Source organism: Gopherus flavomarginatus, chromosome 3, assembly GCF_025201925.1.
Source record: "Gopherus flavomarginatus isolate rGopFla2 chromosome 3, rGopFla2.mat.asm, whole genome shotgun sequence".
In the NCBI taxonomy this organism is placed as follows: domain Eukaryota; kingdom Metazoa; phylum Chordata; order Testudines; family Testudinidae; genus Gopherus; species Gopherus flavomarginatus.
The window spans coordinates 263042598-263065962 of NC_066619.1; the positions used below are offsets into that span (position 1 = coordinate 263042598).

At 39.7% G+C, this 23365-nt stretch overlaps 1 protein-coding gene across 3 annotated transcripts in view; it reads right to left on the reverse strand.

Annotated features, from left to right (window-relative positions):
• AFAP1 (actin filament associated protein 1) overlaps nt 1-23365 on the reverse strand; it is a 185063-nt gene that overhangs the window by 96130 nt on the left and 65568 nt on the right. For 2 of the 3 annotated variants that reach the window (XM_050947553.1, XM_050947555.1), the window contains exon 2: nt 8084-8212. In XM_050947553.1, the coding sequence (XP_050803510.1) occupies nt 8084-8210 (127 nt within the window). In that variant the 5' untranslated portion in view covers nt 8211-8212. Of the gene's footprint in view, nt 1-8083; nt 8213-10230; nt 10347-23365 lie in introns of those variants that run through there. The other variant, XM_050947554.1, reaches the window with a different exon arrangement.

Below are 23365 nucleotides of genomic sequence, written 5' to 3' on the forward strand. Positions count from 1 at the left end.
TTTCTAGCATCCAAAAATTTACCAACAAAGGTTGTATTCATCCACCGTCATAAATGGCAGAGTAGAGACCAACACAAGCTCGCAGAACGTGGACGTCTAGGGCAAAACTTTCCCTCTTGGCCTCATGCCCATTCCCCAGATCATAAGCGATTTCCAAAGCCACACCGATGAATGTCTTAGTGACTTAAAACACAACTTAATAGAATCAATGCTCTAATGTAAGCTTCTAATTAAACAAAACAAACTCAAGCTCACCCACCTAACTGTATCTGAGAAAGCCAGTCTAGTCTGCTGAATACAAGATACAGAAAACTATTAAGGAAATAGTTCTAGATTAGTGTGAAAAAAATCAGAATTTAAGGGACCTAAATCAGTGGTTCTCAACCAGGGGTACATCAACTCATCTAGATATTTGCCTAGCTTTACAACATGCTACATAAAAACACTAACAAAGTCAGTACAAACTAAAATTTCATATGACTTGTTTACACTGCTCTATATATTACACACTGAAATGTAAGTACAACATGTATATTCCAATCAATTTATTTTATAACCATATGGTAAAAATGAGAAAGTAAGCAATTTTTCAGTAGTAGTGTGCTGTGACACTTCTGTATTTTTATGTCTGATTTTGTAAGCAAGTAGTTTTTAAGTGTGGTGAAACTTGGGCGTATTCAAGACAAATCAGACTCCTGAAAAGGGTACAGTAGTCTGGAAAGGTCGAGAGCCACTGATTTAAATAGCCAGAGTTTGAACAATTTACTAGACACCTAATAGCTAAAGGGTCTCTGCTGTTCGCAAGAGGAATATATAGAAAATGTGGATGTGAACAAAAATGATTAGGGGCTAGAGCACATGACTTATGAGGAGAGGCTGAGGGAACTGGGACTGTTTAGTCTGGAGAAGAGAAGAGTGAGGGGGATTTGATAGCATCCTTCAACTACCTGTAGGGGGGTTCCAAAGAGGATGGGTCTAGACTGTTCTCAATGGTACCAGATGACAGAACAAGAAGCAATGGTCTCAAGTTGCAGTGGGGGAGGTTTAGTTTGGATATTAGGAAAAACTTTTTCACTAGGAGAGTGGTAAAGCACTGGAATGCATTACCTAGGGAGGTGGCGGAATCTCCTTCCTTAGATGTTTTTAAGGTCAGGCTTGACAAAGCCCTGGCTGGGATGATTTAGTTGCGGATTAGTCCTGCTTTGAGCGGGGGGTTGGACTAGATGAGCTCCAGAGGCCCCTTCCAACCATGATATTCTACGATTCTATGTGCCAGTGGAGAAGAGGGTGCCCTCAGCAATCATTTACTAAGCTAGAAAGTGTCAACAAAATTAACTATTTGAACAGAGTTACACAAAAGTTCTGTCCTCCAAATATTTTCTTCTTTTGCATAAACTCGCAATTTTTGTTATGAGAAACAATGGTTTCCAAAAGGTCTAACAACAACAGAGTTTCATTAGTGCCACTGCCTCTGGAAAAAACAGAGAAGAGAACTTAGAAGTGGAAGGGAGGTTAAGGGTAAAAGCTGTGTCCTCCTACCAGCCACTCCTGCCTGTCAGTCATGAAGTAAGAAGAACAATTCAGTAAACTAATTTGAATCCCAGTCACACTCTCTTAATAGGAATGTAGTATAGTTTATCAAAAAAATCACCTTGGGAGACTAGGAGGTCATTTCTTCAACATTCTGGCATAAATTCAATCAATGGAGCTGCATCCTGCAGGGCTGAATTTAGCACTTAGTGTTTTGTTTAGCTTTTACTTGCATATTTGAACATCTTTGTCTGAAGCCATACAACTCCCAAAAGTGTAATCAATGATTAAATGCTTCTTGTCATAACACAATAGTTCTAGTAGGTGTGAAGTAATAGATGGAAAAAACAATGCTGATAAAACAGACTATGACTCGGGGCCAGAGATAATTCCTTCTTCCTGAAAATCAAGTTTAGAGATATTTCTTAAAAAACATTCAATTTTTTTTTAAAAGGTAATAACTCTCAGTGTGCCTCTTCATGTCGGACAAACCCATCTTTAGAATTTTACCCATTTGCTTTTTTTTTGCTTTCTTTTGCTGTCTTTGATTGATCATTAGAGTTTTCTGGGACAAAAAATCAAAATTAATTCTGCTGAATAAATAAATACATTTTTTTCTCACATTCTTATTACTTCGTTTGCTAACAGCCAAAGCTGTATGTGTTAAATAAGGACTTGCCTCAATAGTCCATCGTGCATTTCCTTATGTAGTGATGTCAGAATGATATTTGTGACATCAGCCATTTCTATGGAAACAGACTATGCTGTCAATCACACAATTATAAATTCATTGCAGGCTCTAGCAACAGAATAAACTTGATTTTTGGAGGACAACCCCGTTTTTTCCACAAAACAAGGTGAAGCAAAATGGGCTTCACCGAGATTTAGTTTAGAGTTTTAGTTTGTTCAAACCTGAAACCTGAAAGGGAATTTCAAGAAGCAGGAGGAAGATACATATAAATGAAGGCCAAAAGGTGATATCTGCATGTAACCCTATGACATGTATCATTAGACCAGTGATACTCAGACTTCAGTGGTTACTCAGACCTCAGGAGCCAAATTAGTGATAAACATTACCCAAGAGAGCCAGAATGATGTGAATTCATTGTTTCACTTACTGTTTATAATATATGTTATTCTCACAGAAAAATGACTCTCCAAATTGTCGCAACCCTAAGCCTATGCTCAAACATGGCGTCTGTATGGCCAATTGTTGGTCAAAAGGTCACACTGGTACCGTGTGCAACACCATAGTGCGGTGTGCAACATTATAGTGCCGTGTGCATTTTCCTGCTCTTTTTCCCTGGTCACCTAAGGGTCAGGCTAGTGCGGTGTGCAACATTATAGTGCCGTGTGCATTTTCCCACTCTTTCTGTCTGGTTACCTAGGGGTCAGGCTAGTGCCTTGTGCAAAAATACCAGCGTGCCATGTGCATAAGGACAGTGTGCTGTGTGCAGATCCTGTTTATGTGGAAGGCTCCAACTCGGAATCTGGAAGGTGAAGGAGCTAGGGACCAATCAGATGCTGACACAAGTAAGAGAACTTTTGAATAAAACCATGTCTCGTGCCAAGATCTGCAGGAGTATCCACATGTTAACTGGAAGACCTGGATCCTCCTTCCAGCTAGAAGGGTCTCCTGCGGATTTAGCCGGCTTGGGTAGGATGGGATTAATTCCCATCAATTCGTTATGCTCTTGGTGTCTGTACTGCTGGTCAGCTGCGCCTGGAGTGCAGTATTTGTATTCTAATTTCTGTAATATTTTGTTTGCTTAGCCTCTTCTCTTTTTCCCTCCCTTATTTGATACAAAACTGTATATATTGCTGTTACTTGGTACCAAGCGGTGTATATAGTATATGAGAGTTAAGTTGTTGTATTAATTGCTAATGTGGTTAATTGTTGTACTTTACAATATTTGGTTAACGTATATAGTTTACTCAGTTTGGTGTATCTGCTTTAATTTCTGATGAGCAGTTAATCACAGATCATTTGGTTTCCTGTTGGTTGTAAACAGATTGTTTCAAGTTGTGTAAATATTCTTGTTCTAATAGTATTGTTAGTTAGTAAAAGCACTCCTCCCCAGCCTAAGTTGCAACTTATTCCCCATCAATAAATGGCCACTTGGTTCTGAACTTTCAACTTGTCATGTTTTGATTTTCCTCACTCGATCAAAAACTTACTCGAACCTGTATTGGTCTCGGACACAAGTATTTTTATTTTGTCAACTACAATTGGATAATAACAGAGTAAAAGCATCCTGATTGGTTAATAATTAAATCACACAGTGTTTTAATATCATGTGTTGCAAGAGCCACAGGAGACACATTAAACAGCTGCTTGCAGCTTGGGAGCCTCAGTCTGAGTATCACTGCATTAGACTAACTCACCCTCGTTAAATGCAGTGCTTAATTTGTAATGAAGGAGGTGTTGGGGCTCAAGCAATTTTTTATTTTTACTTTCGTAACTGACACAGCAAACCCAAAGGTGCCGGAACTATGAACTGCCAAGCCTAGAGGTGCCGGGGATCAGCTCTGGCAAGCCCTGGCACTGGTTAAATGTAGTCTTCATGTCACACCACTAAAGTCAATGTTCAATGGTTCTACAACGCACATGCTGATGAAAGATTTATAAAAGATTCCCTTAACAAATAACTTAGGTACAAGATAGTTATGGTCTAAAGTATGTCAGTAAAATCCTACTAACACCCCATGCCAAATGACACTTTCTTTACAATGTTTGACAGCTTTAAAAACCTGAAAGATAAAAAAATTCTGGAAATGAACAGTTAAAGGATGCAGCCAATTCCCACTTACATAGAATCCTCAATTACCATTCCCAGGACCCTTAATTTTGCTCACTGTTTTCTTCCATGATGGGAATATGCCGTTGGGTATATACCAGGGATTGGCAATCTTTGCCATGCGGCCCACCAGGATAAGCACCCTGGCGAGCTGGCTTGTTTCTTTACCTGCCACGTCCGCAGGTTCAGCTGATCATGGCTCCCATTGGCTGCAGTTTGCAGCTCCAGGCCAATGGGGTCTGCGGGAAGTGGCGCGGGCTGAGGGATGTGCCACCCACATTTGCTTGGAATGGTGAACCGCAGCTAGTGGGAGCCACAATCGGCCGAACCTGCGGAAGCGGCAGGTAAAGAAACAAGCGTGGCAAAGGTTGCCGATCCCTGGTCTATACAATTGTATAGCTGTGTGGTGAAGATTCTGAAATCAGTATAGTCCCAGGGCACTCTATACCACAGTTTCATAAATTCTCTCATAGTGTTGTGTGGGTGGAGTAAAAGACTATTTTAAATGACCAGAAATAATATGATCGCTCAGTTTGGTTATATGATATTACACGTTTATGTATTCTCTTATTGTATCAAGGGAGTACTTAATGTTATATCACATAACAGGCATCAAAAGAAACTTGCTTTACTTTATAAAGGCACTCAATATTCAATAAAGATTAGTTTAGTCTTTTTCACAAATGATATTTAATATAAGCATTATAAATTCTAGATAAACTTTCCCTCATATCATCTGATCTTCATTATAAACCTGAATGTCAAATACTAATAACATTTTCAACTACAGCTTGATTCACTTGAATTTATTGTGTGAGTGTGAGAGAGAGAGAGAGAGAGTTCATATAAGCTCTCTGTGGTGATGATCCAGGGTGCTGTTTTCAGTCAGTTAAGGTAAGTTAGGACTTCATTTTGTCATATCTATCACATGGGCCCTGTTCGTGTAAAGCTTTTTGCCCACCATTGAACACCACAACCATATATAATGTTCTGTACTTTTAAATCATAGCCAGAAAGCTGGTCCTATGGACTGAATCAATCTCATTCACTGGTTCAATTACCAGAATGGAATGTATGGAATGGTGGGTCTACATTCAAAACCTTTGATTTTAATGGCACTTCGAAAAACAACATAGAGATGAGTGTGACAATCACACTTTGTATTCAGATGTTTTCTTGCCACTGAGTATCTTAACAGGAATTTTAAGATCTCAAGATCTAGTGTATGCACTTGGGAGTGTTTTGCAGTGAACAAGTTTGTACAGTAGAGATAGGAGATTAACTGGGTATGGTCATATCATCTTAAAGTTTCTTCTAATCAGTTCTTCCAATTTTGTAATTTCTCAAATAGTAACATCACCTAGACATTTTTAACTTGTAAAGTACACATAGAAAACTGGAAAATAGGTAAATTTTATTCAGAAGCATTCAACATTCAGTAGCATGGAAAAATCCACTAATGGTCTATAGTCTTTGATCTTCCTTCTTTTAAAAATATTGTGCCTTTGTGTTGTGGAGGAAAACCTGATAACCCACATATCCAGCAAGTCAGTGAGAAAGTACCTGATGCCTTTTTTCTATATTTGCAGAGTGGTTCCTATGACAAGATGTAGTGCAATTTCCTGTTTGAAGAGGACTATGGTTACATGAACTAGGATGCTTTCAGACTGCATTTGCAACATCCACATGGAGGAGTTACAGAACAGCACTTTGTTGTGCACTGTTATTCACATCCCCATAGTCTGAACTTCGGACCAATATAGATGAGCCCAAAGTCTTATTTGAGGCACTGTATGGAGGTCTGTATTTCACAGAGACAAAGCAAAGTGTCACCCACGAAGAGAGCAAATTTAAGTTTATTAACATAATTACCTTAATCTCTGGGTATCAATCTCAAGAATGAGAGCAAACAAGAGATGGTGACAAAGAACACTCTTGACTTTTGCCATTCTTTAAAGAGAGAGTCCTTCAGAAGCAATTCAACTAAAGGAAGGTATATGGAGAACCACAGATCTGTTTGAGACAGAGGTTATAAATTCATTTTTAAAACTGTAGTTCTCCAGTACTACAAAAAGATAGTCCCAAAAAACCTTAACCAACATCTTTTCGGCATCTAATGCTAGAAGGCCATTTTTATTCATTTCCTTAACATGATGAATAATGTTTCACATTAAATATCATAAATTGTGGCTTTCCCTGGAATGAAGCCAGGTAGTTGGTTTCCTAAGTATTTTGCTAATACTTTATTGTCCAGACTGGTTAGTTATACTGGCCACTATGATCTACAGTCTTCTGGATTTTTATGTTTTTTCAGGGGTATGGTTATACTGGCTTCCAGACAAGAATTAGGCTATTTTCTTTGTTCAAGGGAGTGACTGCTCATTTGAAGCATTCAAGACACCAGAAGCTTCTGTAAAGATTTATAGACCTTGTGTTGACAGTGTCCAGCACAGGACATCAGACATTTGGAAAGTCCTTTGTAGCATTCCTAATTTCAACTGCTGGTATCTCACTTCAAGTTTGACTTTTTTATTTCAGCTATCTGCACAATATTTTTTGGTTTTCCAAAATTGTATGTTTTAAAAGAGTTCCTGAAAATGGAAACAGTTTTATTTTTTTGTAGCACTTAAAATTTGTCTGTTATCTCTTTTTGATCAGTTGCTTTATTTTTCTTCTTTTCCATTTGCAAGTATAACGATTGGGACAATAGTTGAATGACATATTTTGAAAGCTTAGAAATGTGAATTTTTACCTATATTGTGCAAGAACTGACATATGTAAGTTCCTTTACAGTGAGAAACTTCCTACACAGTCACACTTTCAGTATATTCAGCAACATAAAAAACTTATTACTCTGATTCATGAATACAAGTTTTTACAAACAGCAAAGGGCAAAGTTAAGGTCATGAGGTATTTTAAATAGAATAGGGTGACACGAACATGGGGAAATTACTGGAGAACACTAACTCTAAAAATTCTTCTCTCCTTTCCCCCCCCCCCACCGCCAAAAACAAAAACAAAAACAAAAAAAAAACCCTCCCCAGAGAACAAAATTTCCTTGCGGAGAAAATGCCACCTGACGGAACACAGGGCAGCAGACATTCAGGCCTGGATGTTGAAACCTGGTGAATGGGGAAGGTCTCAGAGACCAGGCTCCAGCCTGACCATCTACACTGGTATTTTTAGCCCCACAAGCCCAAGTCAGTTAACCCAATTTCTGAGACTTGCTGCTGCAGATCTTTTCTTGCAGTGTAGACGTACCCTGAAATCTCACAGAGACAGGCTTCTTTTGTGGAAGTTAAGGAGTAAGGGGTTTAGAGAGAAAACAGAATTAGCATTGTAATGGTGAGCTACAGAGCAACTGTCAATGCTCCATAATATAACACTATATTCAGTCAATATCACCAATTGCAACTGCACCCACAATTTAAATAAAGTAAGTGCTTAATTCACAGATCAGAAAAACACTGTGGTTGGCAGATTATTTGCAGTACAATAAATTACTTTGCAGCTAGATTGTGTTAACATTCATATGGTGGAAGACACGAGTAGTAAGCTTAATTCCAAGCCCTTTGTTACATTTAGCAATAAAATGCAACAAAGGAAAGCACTCAGCAAGCTTGCACTTATTTTTTGCCTCTTTGCATGTCTTTTTGCTTTGTTTCAATTTGGCTTCCGGGGGAAAAAAGAAACACTTTGAGCATAAACTAATTCTTCCCATTCTGCAAGGAACAAAATAAATCTCTGACACTGACCTTTTGATGACTGTATCCTCAGGAGAATGTTAGTTATTACTGCTTTTTTCTCCCTGACAGTGGATGTTAGATATTCATGGTCCAAAAGTTCAAGAAACAGACGCAATTCAACTATTAATTCTTCCATGGCTGGAACACAAAACAAAAAACAAAACAAAAACAAAAGAATTAATTTTTCTAAACATGTAAACTTGATTTAGACAGGCCAGTGAATTCTCTTATTTAAAGAGATTCCTTGTCAATTTTATTTTAACCCGTACTCTTCCCCTCAGTCCTCCCCCAAAACCCACACATACACTAAAGATACGTCTACACTACACAGACTATACAAGCACAGCTGTGTCATCATAGCTATGCCAGCATAACTGCATAGTCTACATGTGGTCCATACTGATGGAAGGGGATTTCCATCAGTGCAGGAGCACCACCTTCATGAGTGACAGTAGTTACATTGACAGAAGCATTCTTCCTTTGACATAGCTGTGTCTACACTGTCGACCCATCTGCATGTCAACCTAACTTTCAATGTAGACCAGGCCTAAATCTAGCTGGGAACATATTGCATTAATTAGGCAAACTACAAAAACTAGCCACAGCGTCACCCATCCCACCATTAGTCTCTGGTGAACCACCCTGCTCATCCTCCCTCATAAATGTCACAACGGAACCTGGCTGGATTTTTTTAAACATTTTTTTTCTTTTTAGCGTCATTTAAAATGGAAAAGGCTGTGACAAAAATTTCTAAATCCATTGACATTTTCAAAAATTTTCATTTTGGAATTTTGGGGAAAATCTCCCCCCACCCCTACCCCTTTAAACAGTCCATCTCTTGTTTCTGGTGGAAAAAAACAACGGACGGGATTAAAAACAAACAAACAGGAATGTCATTTTTTTCCCTAAAAAAATGTAAAAGAATGTTGTTAAATATGAAAAATGTTATTAAAAAAGAATGAAAAAGTCTCAGCCCCCACATTTTTCATGAAATATTCCCCCCTCCTTTGTTTTATCAGTTCTAGTTAGAACATGTAAAAATATAAAGTGGATCCAGATACTTAGCCTCCAAACTAAGCAGTTCCACACTCAGAGATGAGGAGGCTCACAGGTCCAAAGGCTCACTGGGAGGTGGTTTTTGCACATAGACCTCATGCAGGTGTCTACAGATAGCAAGGCCAGTCCCCAGGACCACATCATTTGTCCCTGCTATCTATGCACAGTGCTAGCCTCAAGTGTTGACTATGACATAGTAAGCTAATTCTCCAGGCATCGTCATCTTAGGAAAGAACTCTTCTCTGAGGGTGTCTAATAAGCTAGGGACAGGGTGACGCTACAGAGGCTTCTGGAGTTTGCAGGGATGCAGCCATACAAACGCTATGTGATAAATGAAGTAGCAACAGTCAGGGCTGGCTCCAGCTCTTCTGCCACCCCAAGTCGCAAAGCAAAAAATTAAATAAACAAACAAACAAACAAACAAAGCAAGCTGATCGGCAGCACTTCGGCGACAGCTGAATCGTGCCACTTCATTCTTTGGCGGCAATTCGGTGGCGGATCCTTTGCTCCCTCTCTTCCTCTTTGGTGGCAGCTCTGAGACCTTTCCATTGGCCACCCCAAGTATCTGCTTCCTTTGCTGATGCCTGGAGCCAACCCACGTAACAGTAGGAAGAAGCGTTTGGAAAGGCTGCATGTTGTGGTCGAGAAAAGTCTCTCTCTTATTATTAGCAGAACCCCAATGTGCTAGTCCACAAACCAAAGAATTGTATATTTCTCAAAAATGAGCAAAGACAGACACATGGTCTTAAGGACTACACCTCTACCCCAATATAACATCACCTGATATAACACAAATTCGGATATAATGTGGTAAAGCAGTGCTCTGGGGGGTGGGGCTGTGAGCTCTGGCGGATCAAATCAATATAACGCGGTTTCACCTATAAAGCGGTAAGATTTTTTGGCTCCTGAGGACAGCGTTATATCAAGGTAGAAGTGTATTTGTTTGGCTAAAAGATACACAAGGGTATAAGACTTTTGAGAAACGCGTTTTTAAAGTGCTGGACTCTGTCTGGATTTAAAACAAAATACATACACAAAAAAATTATCAGTATTCTTTATTTTACCCCTGGAAAGAATGAAACAGAAATCGATTTCCTTACCTACTTTGCTCCTTCCTTGCCTTCCCTCCCATCATATGCACATGTTTGTTTTCTAACACAGTATTTCCATAAAGCCAGTTCCTACAGTGCAGTAAAATAAGTGACTAATCTCTTCACATGATCACCAATGTGCATATCGCAGCTTGCTGAACAGTGCACATTGGTACTACACTTGCAAATGTTTGAACACTTTATCTTTAGAAATGGCCATCTTTTTTCAGCATAGGCCTTCTCTGAGCTCATTTCTAATTCTGTTGTATTAACAGCTTTGAATTGTTTTATTCATTAAATGATATATTTCCATAGTCCATGACTAAATTATTCAATACCAATAATATAACAAAATTCTTAAGATGCGACATTTAATGCAAGAGTGAAGTATTACCGTGAAACAACTGTGAGCTGGAAGAGCATTCTGGCTAATAGTCTCTAACTGAGAAATGCCCAGCACCCTGCTCTATCTGCTCTCACCACAGGGTCTCCTATACCTTATCTCTAGCACCGCTTCAGTCAGGATTTTTTTTAACTGCAATAATGTTTACTAAGCTCTTGTGTATAATTGTGACAATATGTTTTACAGTATGCTGTGGTCCCATTCCTGCACTTACTGAATTCAAGTTATACCGTTGACTTCAATGCAAGCAGGATCAGGAGTCTATGACATAGCTGATACACTGCAGACAGACTGACGGAGAAAACATGTCGGTTCATCTAAGCCCAGAAGCTAAAATAATGGGAAATCCATCCATAATTCTGGCTTGTGAAGCAAGTATATAGACAAAGAGCTTTATGCAGCCACAAAGCTTTTCTGTTTATTCTCTCCTCAACACACTCAAATCAGTGCTCAGACAAATAGCACTGTTCTGAAACAGCAATGAGCTAGAGGCGCAGACTGTATAATGATACCAAAATGAATCATGAACAAATAGTTAAGATTACATTTTTGCAAATTCCCCTTCAGAAAGACACTGTTCATCTGCTTAAAGACATTTATCTGCCCCATCCAAGTTTTCTATTGCCTGGCATGTTTTTCTACTTTAGCTGAGTTATACAGCTACTTTCAAGTTAATTGTGCATTCTTTCAAGATGTATATTCCACCGTGGTTTTTAGAAAGTCTCTTTAAAAGGGTAGCAAAAAAAATCTGCCCCTTCAAAAATCCGCTTATGACAAGAACCTAAAAGGGATGGTTTATTTGGTTCTTGGCAAACTTACTACTTGTTATTAACTTGCTATTATTTTACATGTTTGTTTCAAGACAACTACATCATTTCCAGTTCCATGAGTACTGTGTAGAGTCATCTGCACCTGTGAAAAGTGTGTGTAAAATGCTACCAAGTCAGAATGGTAGAAAGTACATTTTTTCCCAACTTAAAATTTCAAAGTTTACAGAGGAAATCTTTTAAGCATTCTTTTAATGTTATATATTTTCTGTATCACGTGACTTTCCAACTGTAGGCTATCCCAGACAGTGCTCCAGGAAACCATAGCTAGTCTGCAAGTTTTGCAGTAACATGAAGGTGCTCCAAATGTTGGGATCAGAAATAAGAACTCAGAAGAGGGATCAATGATTGTGTGAAACTTTTAATATTTCAGTTAATAATATGACGTTATCAAATTCTGCAGACCCTCACATGACAAATGGTACATTAAAATCCAATCCCTCAGCACCATTGTAAGTACTAAGTAGTATTATCCTCTTTCTAGAGGGAGGAGAGCCTTAGTGGCCTGCAACGTGAAGTTATCTAGGTTCTATTCCTGGCTCTACCACAGACGTTCTGTATGACACTGGGCAAGCCACCTAGTGTGTGCATGCCTCAGTTCAGACTGGTAGCCGTGTTAGTATGGATCTGTAAAAGCACATGCATCCGATGAAGTGGGTATTCACCCACGAAAGCTCATGCCTCAAAACATCTGTTAGTCTATAAGGTGCCACAGGACTCTTTGCTGCTTTTATATGCCTCAGTTCATCTTTGTAACAGAGGGAGTATTGTGAGGATAAAATCATTAAATGATTACGGTGCTCAGATACTAAGGTGAGGAGTGTCATAGAAAAGCTTATAAGCACATTTAAAAAATGGATAATCAGAGGGGCAGAGAGGATAAGTGACTTGTTCAAGTAACCTCTTTCATGCCACGTGTTACAAGAATACTAAGCTAAGTTTCTAAAAATAACGCAAACTTTCAGAATGCAGGTCTGACTTGTTCCTCCATTCCTTTAAACCAGTGGTTCTCAAATGGGGATCGGGACCCCTCAGAGGGTCACAAGGTTATTACATGGGGTGGTCATGAGCTGTCAGCCTCCACCCCAAACCCCGTTTTGCCTCCAGCATTTATAATGGTGATAAATATATTAAAAAGTGTTTTTAAATTATAAGGGGGTGTCACACTCAGAGGCTTGCTATGTGAAAGGGGTCACCAGTACTGAGAACCACTGCTTTAAACTTTAAAGTTAATTGCACTGATTTTTAGAGCTGTCAATTAATCGCAGTTAACTCATGCGATAAGCTCAAAAAACTTAATTGCAATTAATCACAGTTTTAATTGCACTGTTAAACAATAGAATACCAACTGAAATTTATTAAAGATTTATTTTTATTACAAATATTTGCATGTTAAAAATGATAAAAGAAATAGTATTTTTCAATTCACCTCATGTAAGTACAGTAGTGCAATCTCTTTATCAAGAATGTGCAATTTACTAATGTAGGTTTCTGTTACATAACTGCACTCAAAAACAACACAATGTAAAACTTTAGCGCCTACAAATCCACTCACTCCTACTTCTTGTTCAATCAGTTGTTATGACAAACAAGTTTGTTTACATTTATGGGAGCTAATGCTGCTTGCTTCTTATTTATGTCACCTGAAAATGAGAACAGGCATTTGCATGGCAGTTTTGTAGCTGGCATTGCAAGGTATTTATTTACGTGTCAGATATGCTGAACATTCGTATGCCCTTTCATGCTTCGGCCACCATTCCAGAGGACATGCTTCAATGCTGATGACGCTGGTTAAAAAAATAATGCATTAATTAAATTTTGACTGAACTCCTAGGGGGAGAATAGTATGTCTCTTGCTCTGTTTTACCTGCATTCTGCCACGTATTTCATACTACAGTAACTCCTCACTTAACATTGTAGTTATGTTCCTGAAAAATGCGACTTTAAGCAAAACGATGCTAAGCGAATCCAATTTCCCCATAAGAATTAATGTAAATCGGGGGGGGCGGGGGGTTAGGTTCTAGGGAATTTTTTTTTTTTTGCCAGACAAAAGGCATTATATAAATTTTAAAGAATTTTAAATAAGGAATTTAATACAGGTATAAGTTTTAAATAATTTTAAAGAAATAGTTTAACACTACAATCATCACTGCTGAGTATGAAGCAATGGGAGGTGCCCCACACAGGCACAGCCCACTGGCACTGCAGACAATGAGGCAGGCAAGGAGGCTGAAGGTGCCGTAGGTTAGGAGAAACACTTTGTGCAGAAGCAGTGGCAGCTTCCCCTACTCTGCAAGCATGAGGGGCGGGAGGTCAATCCTCAGCCTCCCAACTTCACCCCTTCCTCCAAGTCCCTGGGGTCTTCCGGCGGGCGGCGCTGGAGGGACAGGCTGTAGAGGAGCTGTTGGGGGGCTGCTAGCTGTGGACAAGGGAGGCAGCCAAACGACGTTACAGCGGAGTATTGCACAACTTTAAACACGCATGTTCTGTAATGAAAGTAAGAGCAAAACAACGCTAAGCGAGAGGACGTTAAGTGAGGAGTTACTGTATAGCAGTCTGAGATGATGACCTAGCACATGCTGTTCATTTTAAGAACACTTTCACTGCAGATTTGACAAAATGCAAAGGTACTAATGTGAGATTTCTAAAGATAGCCACAGCATTCGAGGTTTAAGAATCTGAAGTGCCTTCCAAAATCTGAGGGGGATGAAGTGTGGAACATGCTTTCAGAAGCCTTAAAAGACCAAACACTCCAATGCGGAAACTACAGAACCTGAACCACCAAAAAAAGAAAATTAACCTTCTGCTGGTGCATCTGACTCAGATTATGAAAATGAACGTGTCGGTCCGCACTGCTTTAAGTCATTATTGAGCAGAACCAATCATCAGCATAGATGCATGTCCTCTGGAATGGTGGCTGAAGCATGAAGGGACATATGAATCTTTCACGTATCTTGTGACGCCGGCTACAACAGGGCCATGCGAACGCCTGTTCTCACTTTCAGGTGACATTATAAACAAGATGTAGGCAGCATTATCGCCTACTAATGTAAACATGTCTGAGCGATTGGCTGAACAGGAAGTAGGACTAAGTGGATTTGTACGCTCTAAAGTTTTACATTTTTTTATTTTTGAATGCAATTTTTTTTGTACATAATTCTACATTTATACGTTCAACTTTCACGAAAAAGAGATTACACTACAGTACTTGTATTGGTGAATTGAAAAGTACTATTTCTTTTGGTTTCTTACAATGCAAATATTTGTAATAAAATATAAAGTGAGTAGTGTATTTGTATTCGGTGTTGTAATTGAAATCAATATATTTGAAAATGTAGAAAACATCCAACAATATTTAAATAAACAGTATTTTATTATCGTTTAACAGCACAATTAATCGTGTGACTAATTGTGATTAGTTTTTTAATTGTGTGATTAATCACAAATAATTTTAACCGCTTGACAGTCCTACTCATTTTACAATAAATAATACAAAAAGCTGTATAAGATTTTAAAAGCAACAACAGAATAATTTGCTAGATTTTAAAAATCGTCATAAATATTTCAAACACGTTTCAGAAATTTCTTCTCTTACTGTGTTTCTTCTGCAGCAGCTGATGGCATCACAAATATTAAGGAAATGTATGGAATGCAGCTCCCTACTCTCCTTTAAATTAGTGCAATGCCATCAAATATTGAAGAAGAAACTCAATGTTTATTGAGTAGAGAATGAATGTCTCATCAATTAGAGTGATAGGTCCCTAATGTGCTTTTGTCCTTGTCATGCACAAATCAAAAAGGATGACATCTCAGAAAGGTTTCCAGCTTTGGCATTTGACGTTTTTGACTTTTTCAAAAGATAGCACATAAAACCTACACTCACAAGCCAGAAAAGGAAGACAGCAAGGTAAAAATCATCAGGGAAAGGCAATTACCTAGTGCTTCAATTTTTGTTCCAAACCAAAACTAAAATCAACTGGAACTTAAACAAAATAATGATGCACTTATTCCAGATCTACACATTTATGGGTACTATTCTATAAACATTTTTTTAAAAAATTATTTGAAGTTTTCATTGCAAATTGATTTAAAAATTCCTAGGAACAGTGTGCCATATAGTGTACACGGTCTCCCGAGTTTTCTTAAACCAGAAGCAAAAGACAAGAATGAGCTCATTATAAGAATGTTCAGATTGTTTTTGTTCACTCAGAATGTAGATGTCAATGGGAGCTAAGGAACAAATAAAGCTTGCGGAAAACTGGTCTGGTGGTTTTAAAAAGGTTATGGCTGTTTAATAATAGCCAGATTAAATTTATATTTATTTTTCACGATAGAAAAAGGTTTGGAACAGTAGGCTGGCTCAAAATTTGTGTCCTCTCAAACTACTGAGCTATTTCAAAACCTCATTATCTCAGGCCATGTCTACATCTAAAATTTTGCAGCGCTGGTTGTTACAGCTGTATTAGTACAGCTGTATAGGGCCAGCGCTGCAGAGTGGCCACACTTACAGCAACCAGCGCTGCAAGTGGTGTTAGATGTGGCCACACTGCAGCGCTGTTGGGCGGCTTCAAGGGAGGTTCGGGGAACGCGAGAGCAAACCGCGGCGAAGCTGGTCTCCTTTCCCGGTTTGCTCTCTCGTTCCCCGAACCCCCGAACAAGCAGGTCTCCTTCCCTGTGGTTTGCTGGGTGGTTCGGGGAACGCGAGAGCAAACCCGGGAAAGGAGACCAGCTTCGCCGCGGTTTGCTCTCGCGTTCCCCGAACAAGCAGGTCTCCTTCCCTGCGGTTTGCAGGGTGGTTCCGGGAAACGCGAGAGCAAACCGCGGCGAAGCTGGTCTCCTTTCCCGGTTTGCTCTCGCGTTCCCGGAACCACCCAGCAAACCTCAGGGAAGGAGACCTGCTTGCTCGGGGTTCGGGGAACGCGAGAGCAAACCGCGGCGAAGCTGGTCTCCTTTCCCGGTTTGCTCTCGCGTTCCCGGAACCACCCAGCAAACCTCAGGGAAGGAGACCTGCTTGCTCGGGGTTCGGGGAACGCGAGAGCAAACCGCGGCGAAGCTGGTCTCCTTTCCCGGTTTGCTCTCGCGTTCCCGGAACCACCCAGCAAACCTCAGGGAAGGAGACCTGCTTGCTCGGGGTTCGGGGAACGCGAGAGCAAACCGGGGAAGGAGACCAGCTTGATTACCAGAGGCTTCCTCAGGTATGCTGGGATACCTGCTTATTCCACGGAGGTCAAGAAAAGCGCTGGTAAGTGTCTATATTTGATTACCAGCGCTGGATCACCAGCGCTGGATCCTCTACACCCGAGACAAAACGGGAGTACGGCCAGCGCTGCAAACAGGGAGTTGCAGCGCTGGTGGTGCCCTGCAGATGTGTACACCTCCTAAGTTGCAGCGCTGTAACTCCCTCACCAGCGCTGCAACTTTCTGATGTAGACAAGCCCTCAGACTCTGGATTGTTTAATTTTAAACATTTAGATTTAACTTCCCAAACTGATCTTACTCAAATGTGGTTGGTTTTGTACATCTGATTAATACCAGTCTTCAAGTCAAATATGAAGACTATGTGTTGTAATTTAGTGTATTTACATTCATATGAAGTTTCAATTTGTGCATTATCTAATTAAGGTCATACAGAGAGCCCATATTTTAAGACACAATAAGGAGTATGAGTTGATGTTGAGTTTTCAGCCTTACTGCTGCATTTACTGACTTTTCAGACCTTGGATTTCAAGGCCATAACTTTGTTTTAATGCTAATTTTTGCATGAAATACATTAATTAAAATAAAATACATATACACTCCCATAATGGTTAAAATATTTTACACACAGAAAGGTGTTTAAAGATGTGATACAAACTGCAGGATAAGTATGAACAAAAATGTTCCCAGCCCCAACACTACTTGGAATCACTTTAAAACATGAACATTTTCCACTAAAAAATTCAAGCTTCCGTTCCCTTGGAGCAGGTACAAGACCTGGGAGACTTAGGGCTATAGGCCCAAGACTAATGCTATTAAAAATATACAAAAGTATTAGGAAAAACAAATCCTTGTCTTTCAGATGACCAAATTTTTGGTTTTAGGCAGTTTTTTAGGTCCAGAATTTGCAAAAACCTGAAACACACAGAAAACAAACCGTACCAATCCACCACCTGAATTTTCAAATTAGCGTTTTATCCTAAAGAGAGGAACACAGAGACGCTGCCTGCAAGAACTAGTTTTTCAGCGACACCATTGTATGAATTAATGTATGGTACCATGGTACTAAGCCCATTTCTACTGAAATGAGCTCATCATCATAACTATTATACTGTGTCAGCTTCTAATCTATCCATGAGAGTGTTTTAAAAACAATGGGGGGATGGGGAATCTATGAGGAAAGCATGAGGCTGAGCCGGTGTTTCATATAATCTGTTGTACATCCATTACAACTGCCAGGTGGTGGAATACGTTTCTTTCACGGCTGCTTCCTGACCATAAGTGACAACAGTCCGCTACAGAAACACATGATTTCTGGAAGCAGGCAGTAATAGCAGATTCTGCATTAGGAACAATTCTTACTTTTCCCAACATACAACTGGGAGAAATCTACAGTAACTGAAAACTGTGCCATGATCCTACTAACAGAAAGATATCCTGCTCATAATAGCTAGGTAAATGGACATTGTTTCCCTATTTTCCTCCATCTCTTCAAGACATCTCAAGAGACCCTTTAAAATGCTCTTCTTTGATTTAGGTAGAGAGACTTAAGCACCTTTTAAATAGGCCGTTAATGTCATCTCTTCCTCTAAAACTGTGTAAATAATGGAGGTGGAATAAATGAAAGAGGAGGTTGCTTCCTCCTAAGCATAGCCTAAAAGACTTAAGAATGTTCCTAATGGTTCATCTACATTGCAATAAAAAAGCCGCATCATGGCCGCAGCTGGCCCTGGTCAGTTGATTCGGCCTTGTCAGGCTCGAGCTCTGGGGTAAAAATTGCAGTGTAGACGTTCCAGTTCAAGGTGAGCGCAGTGATGTTGTACTTATTAAGTAAGCGGATTCTCTGGGTCCAAACCCTGAATTTTCACAGGGGCCAGAGGACAAAAGATGGAAAAAAGGTATTAGTTCTATGGGATGGTGATGTTTATTATTATTTGTTTTATGGTAGCACTAAAAGGCTCCAAGCAAGATTGTGATTCCACTTTACAAACACATAATAAGAGACAGTCCATGCCCCAAAAGCTTACAATCTAAATATACAAGACAGATACAGGGGAGGGAAGGAAAGGAAGTATTATTTTCCCCTTATTCTAGATTGGGCATGGAGGCACAAAGATTGCATGATCTGCCCAAGGTTACATAGGGATGCATGGGGTGTACGGGAAAGGTAGCACCGTTGAGTGATTTGAACTGCCACACTCTTTGAGTGGTTCTTTTCCTCTCTGATCCTCACGGCACACCCAGCCTTCACTTGTGGCTCCAAGTAGCTGTAAGTTTGCAACAGCAGCCACATCCCGGTAAACCACTCAGCAGGTGGATTAAAGCAGGTGAGGGTAAACGGCAGTGTCGGACCTGAAAGTGATTTAGAGATTGCCTTCCCAAGCATACAAAGACTGTTCTGATAGCCAAGGTGGAAGAGACCGCATATTGGTCCAACAGCTTGAAAAGCAGTGCAACAATGCATTGTGAAAGGCCCAACAGGGCATGATAGAAATCATGGCTATCTACTGCAGCTAAAGAAGCCTTCAGTTGGAACAGCCTTTGTGCCACTGGGCCAAGCTTCAGCAGCCAAGAGAATGAGATTATCCTAGTGCAATAACTCTCCCATTTTAATCAACCTTATACACACATCATTCAAGCACATCTCCACAAAAAGAGATAGCATGAAAACGTCATTGTCAAACCAACGGACTATGCCAGGACACAGGAATTCTGGACGAGCCTGGAAATTAACCCAAATCTTTTGAGTCCCGTTCCAATGCCTTAATCAAAAGATAATCCCTTTCTATAGAAGGAAGAATAATTTCTGATATACACAGTAGATCTACATCTGATGGGTGTGGAATGAAGGTATGGAACTAGTGTCTGTCCATGTTTGCCAGTTACCATCGCACCTGTTGCAGAAGCTGTCCGGAAGGAAGGTGTTGTAGGACACAGTTTCTCCATCATCAAAGGAGAGTGGAAAGGAGCTGAATGTAACCAGGATGCTGTTAACTTTTTTTTAACAAAGGCTGGTTTGACATCAATTTGTTCCTCTGGACACTATGGGTGTCCCATACAGTTATAGCTTGATAGGAGGCAGCTGCTTTCCCAACAGCTCCATTATATCTTCCAAATTCATTGACTACTTGAACACTGGCCTTTTACAAAACAGGAGCTGGAAGGAGGAAGGAAACAACAATAAGGAGGAGATCTAACTCCTGCCTCATTTACCTATGATACTATCACCATCCTCCATGCCATCCACCATCTCAGGGATATGAGCTCTGATGTTAACCCGTGTATTACAGCTAATAGCAGTAGCTATTCTAATACACAAACCTCACAAATCTGCCAGAGTGCAGAAGTAGAAATCATCCACCAGGGCTCCTCTAATTCCTTCCTCCTGGAGGGCCCTCTAATGTTATAAGATAAAAGTGAGAAAGGAATCAAACCATAAGTAAAGGATGAAGCCTTAAGGATGAAGGACTTCAATATCCAGAAAATTGGTTGAAACTATAGCAAAGAACAGAATTATCTGACACACAGATGAACATGATATGTTGGAGAAAAGAGTCAACACAGCTTTTGTAAAGGGAAATCATGCCTCACCAAGATATTAGAATTGTTTGAGGGCATCAACCGGCATGTGAACAAGTGTGATCCAGTTAATATAGTATACTTGGAATTTCAGAAAGCCTTTAACAAGAGCCTTTACCCAACCTTTAGAGCAAAGTAAGCAGTCATAGGATAAGATAGAAGGTCATCTTATGGATCAGTATTAACAAATGGTCAGTTTTTACAGTGAAGAGAGATAAATAGTGGAGTTCTCCAAGGATCTGTACTGGGACCAGTCCTGTTTAACATATTCATAAATGATATGAAAAAGTAGTAAATAGTGAGGTGGCAAAGTTTTCAGATGATACAAAATTACTCAAGATAGTTAAGTCTAAAGATGACTGCAAAGAGTTACAAAGGGATCTCACTAACCTGGGCAACAAAACAGCAGATGAAATTCAATGTTGATAACTGCAAAGTAATGCACATGGGAAAACATAATACCAACTACACATACAAAATAATGGGGGTCTAAATTAGCTGTTGCCACCCAAGAGATCTTGGAGTCATCATGGATAGTTCTCTGAAAAAAAAAATCTGCTCAATGTGCAGCAGCAGTCAAAAAAGCTAACAAATGTTAGGAACAATTAGGAAAGGGGTATATAATAAGGCAGAAAATATCATAATGCCACTATATGAATCTATTGTACACTCACACCTGCATGCAGTTCTGGATGCCCCATCTCAACAAAGACATATTAGAATTGGAAAAAGTACAGGGAAGGGCAACAAAGATTATTAGGATTATGGAACAACTTCCATATGAAGAGAGAATAAAAAGACTGGGACTGCACATCTTACAGAAGAGGCAACTAAGGGGAGGCGGAGGATATCATAGACATCTAAAATGATGAATGATGTGGAGGCAGTGAATAAAGAAGTGTTATTTAGCCCTTCACATAATCGAAGACCCAGGTTCACCCAATGAAATTAAAAGGCAGTAGATTTAAAAACAAATGAAAGGAAGTTCTTCACACAACACAGAGTCAAAATGAAACTTATTACCAGGCCAAAAATATAACTGAGTTACAAAAATAATTAGGTAAGTTCAGAGATGATCAGTACATCAATGGATATTAGTAGGGTTGCCAACTCTCCAGGATGGGTCTGGAATTTTCAGGAATTAAACATTAATCTTTAATTAAAGTTGTCATGTGATGAAACTTCCAGGAATATGTCCAACCAAAATTGGCAACCTTAGCGATTAGCCAAACTGGTCAGGGATGCAACCCTATGCCCTGGGTGTCCCTAAACCTCTAAACGCCAGAAGCTGAAACTAGAGGACAAGGGATGGATCTCTTGATAATTGTCCTGTTTTGTTCATGCTCTCTGAAGCATCTGGCATCAGTCATTGTCAGAAAACTGAATATTGGACTAGATCAGGGGTCAGCAACCTTTCAGAAGTGGGGTGCCGAGTCTTCATTTATTCACTCTCATTTAAGGTTTTGCGTGCCAGTAATACAACTTAACGTTTTTAGAAGGTCTCTTTCTAGAAGTCTATAATATATAAGTAAACTATTGTTGTATGTAAAGTAAATAAGATTTTTAAAATGTGTAAGAAGCGTCATTTAATATTAAATTAAAATGCAGAGCCCCATGGACCAGTGGCCAGGACCCGGGCAGTGTGAGTGCCACTGAAAATCAGCTCACGTGCCGCCTTTGGCATGCATGTCATAAGTTGCCTACCCCGGACTAGATGGACCACTGCTCTGACCCAGTATGGACATTATGTTCTTATAACCATCTTGAGGATGAAGTGAAACACGGGTAAGATCCCTCAGCAGGTCACTTTATTCACTGAATAATATAGGTGAGACCTGAGGGAAAATTTAGCAATGATCCTTTATTCCAAACCTGGAGCCACCCAGATTGTTACCAACTATCTTTCCAAACAGCATGAAGAACAGCAGAGACAAAAAAGACACAGCCACTAAACACTCCTCCTGCCTCATACATATTTATTGTAATCCTTAATGAGCTCCAGAGGATCATTATAATTACAATCCACATATATTCCTCCTTTTTTTCCCCTTTCACTTCAGTTTTCAAGGCACTGGCTTGTACAAACTTAGGTTTCCAAATAAATAATCAGAACTCCTACTGCTGTAGTCAAAGCATTAAGGCGAAAAACAAGAGGTGGGAAAACAGATAAGGAATATTTGGGCAAGAAACAAGTTGCCAGAAATCCTGCTTGCTCATCTACAGCTGTTGTTTGACTGACAGAGTGTACACGGGAGTGTAATCCCATTAGTATAGGGCAGATGGATAAGGCTTTTTTTTTTAATTAAAGTTCAGTTCAGTGTTTTATGCACTACCACAAAATTTTTAAAAAGTCTGCTTTCAAACAAGTTCATAAAAGCAGAAAAATCAAAGAGCTAGTGATGAAGAATTAATATTATAATCAATTATTTAATATTAATTGTATAAATTAAGCCAGTTATAACAATGTGCTGCACAAATAAGAAATGTCAGTAACTAAGAACAGAAATGTAAAGCACAATCCACTTAAGTTTTTGAAGTTTTCCTCTAAAGATATATTTTTCAAGCAAAAAAACTGTTTTTTCTCCCCAAAGTATATTCTGAAAAGTCCAGATATATGGATCTCACTCCACCTTGCAGTCCAAACGAAATAGAAAGTTCAGGCCATGCTTATTTTTCAGTTCATTGTAGGAATTTTATTTCACTTTCCTTTCCAGATTCCATTATTTTTACCAATGAAGAAATTTGAGTTTCTTACACTGAAGCATCTCAGTTTATTTTGGTTCACATCATCTTGTCACTGTGACGTTCCAAGTCTTGGAACGTCACAGCTCGTGCACTAACTCAGCTCCTGCACGTGCACTAACTCAGCTCCTGTGTTGCGTCATAGCTCGTGCACTAACTCAGCTCCTGGGTTGCGTCAAACCCTGGCCAGCTCCAGGCACCAGCGCAACAAGCAGGTGCTTGGGGCGGCCAACGTTGAGGGGCAGCCCGTTCAGCTCTTCGGCAGCGGGTGCCTCAGTCTCTTTTGGAGGAAAGGACCTACCGCCGAATTTGTGGGTTTCCCCCTCCCCCGCACCTCTTGGGGCAGCAAAAACACTGCAGCTGGCCCTGGTCAAATCACAGAATAAGCAACTATTAC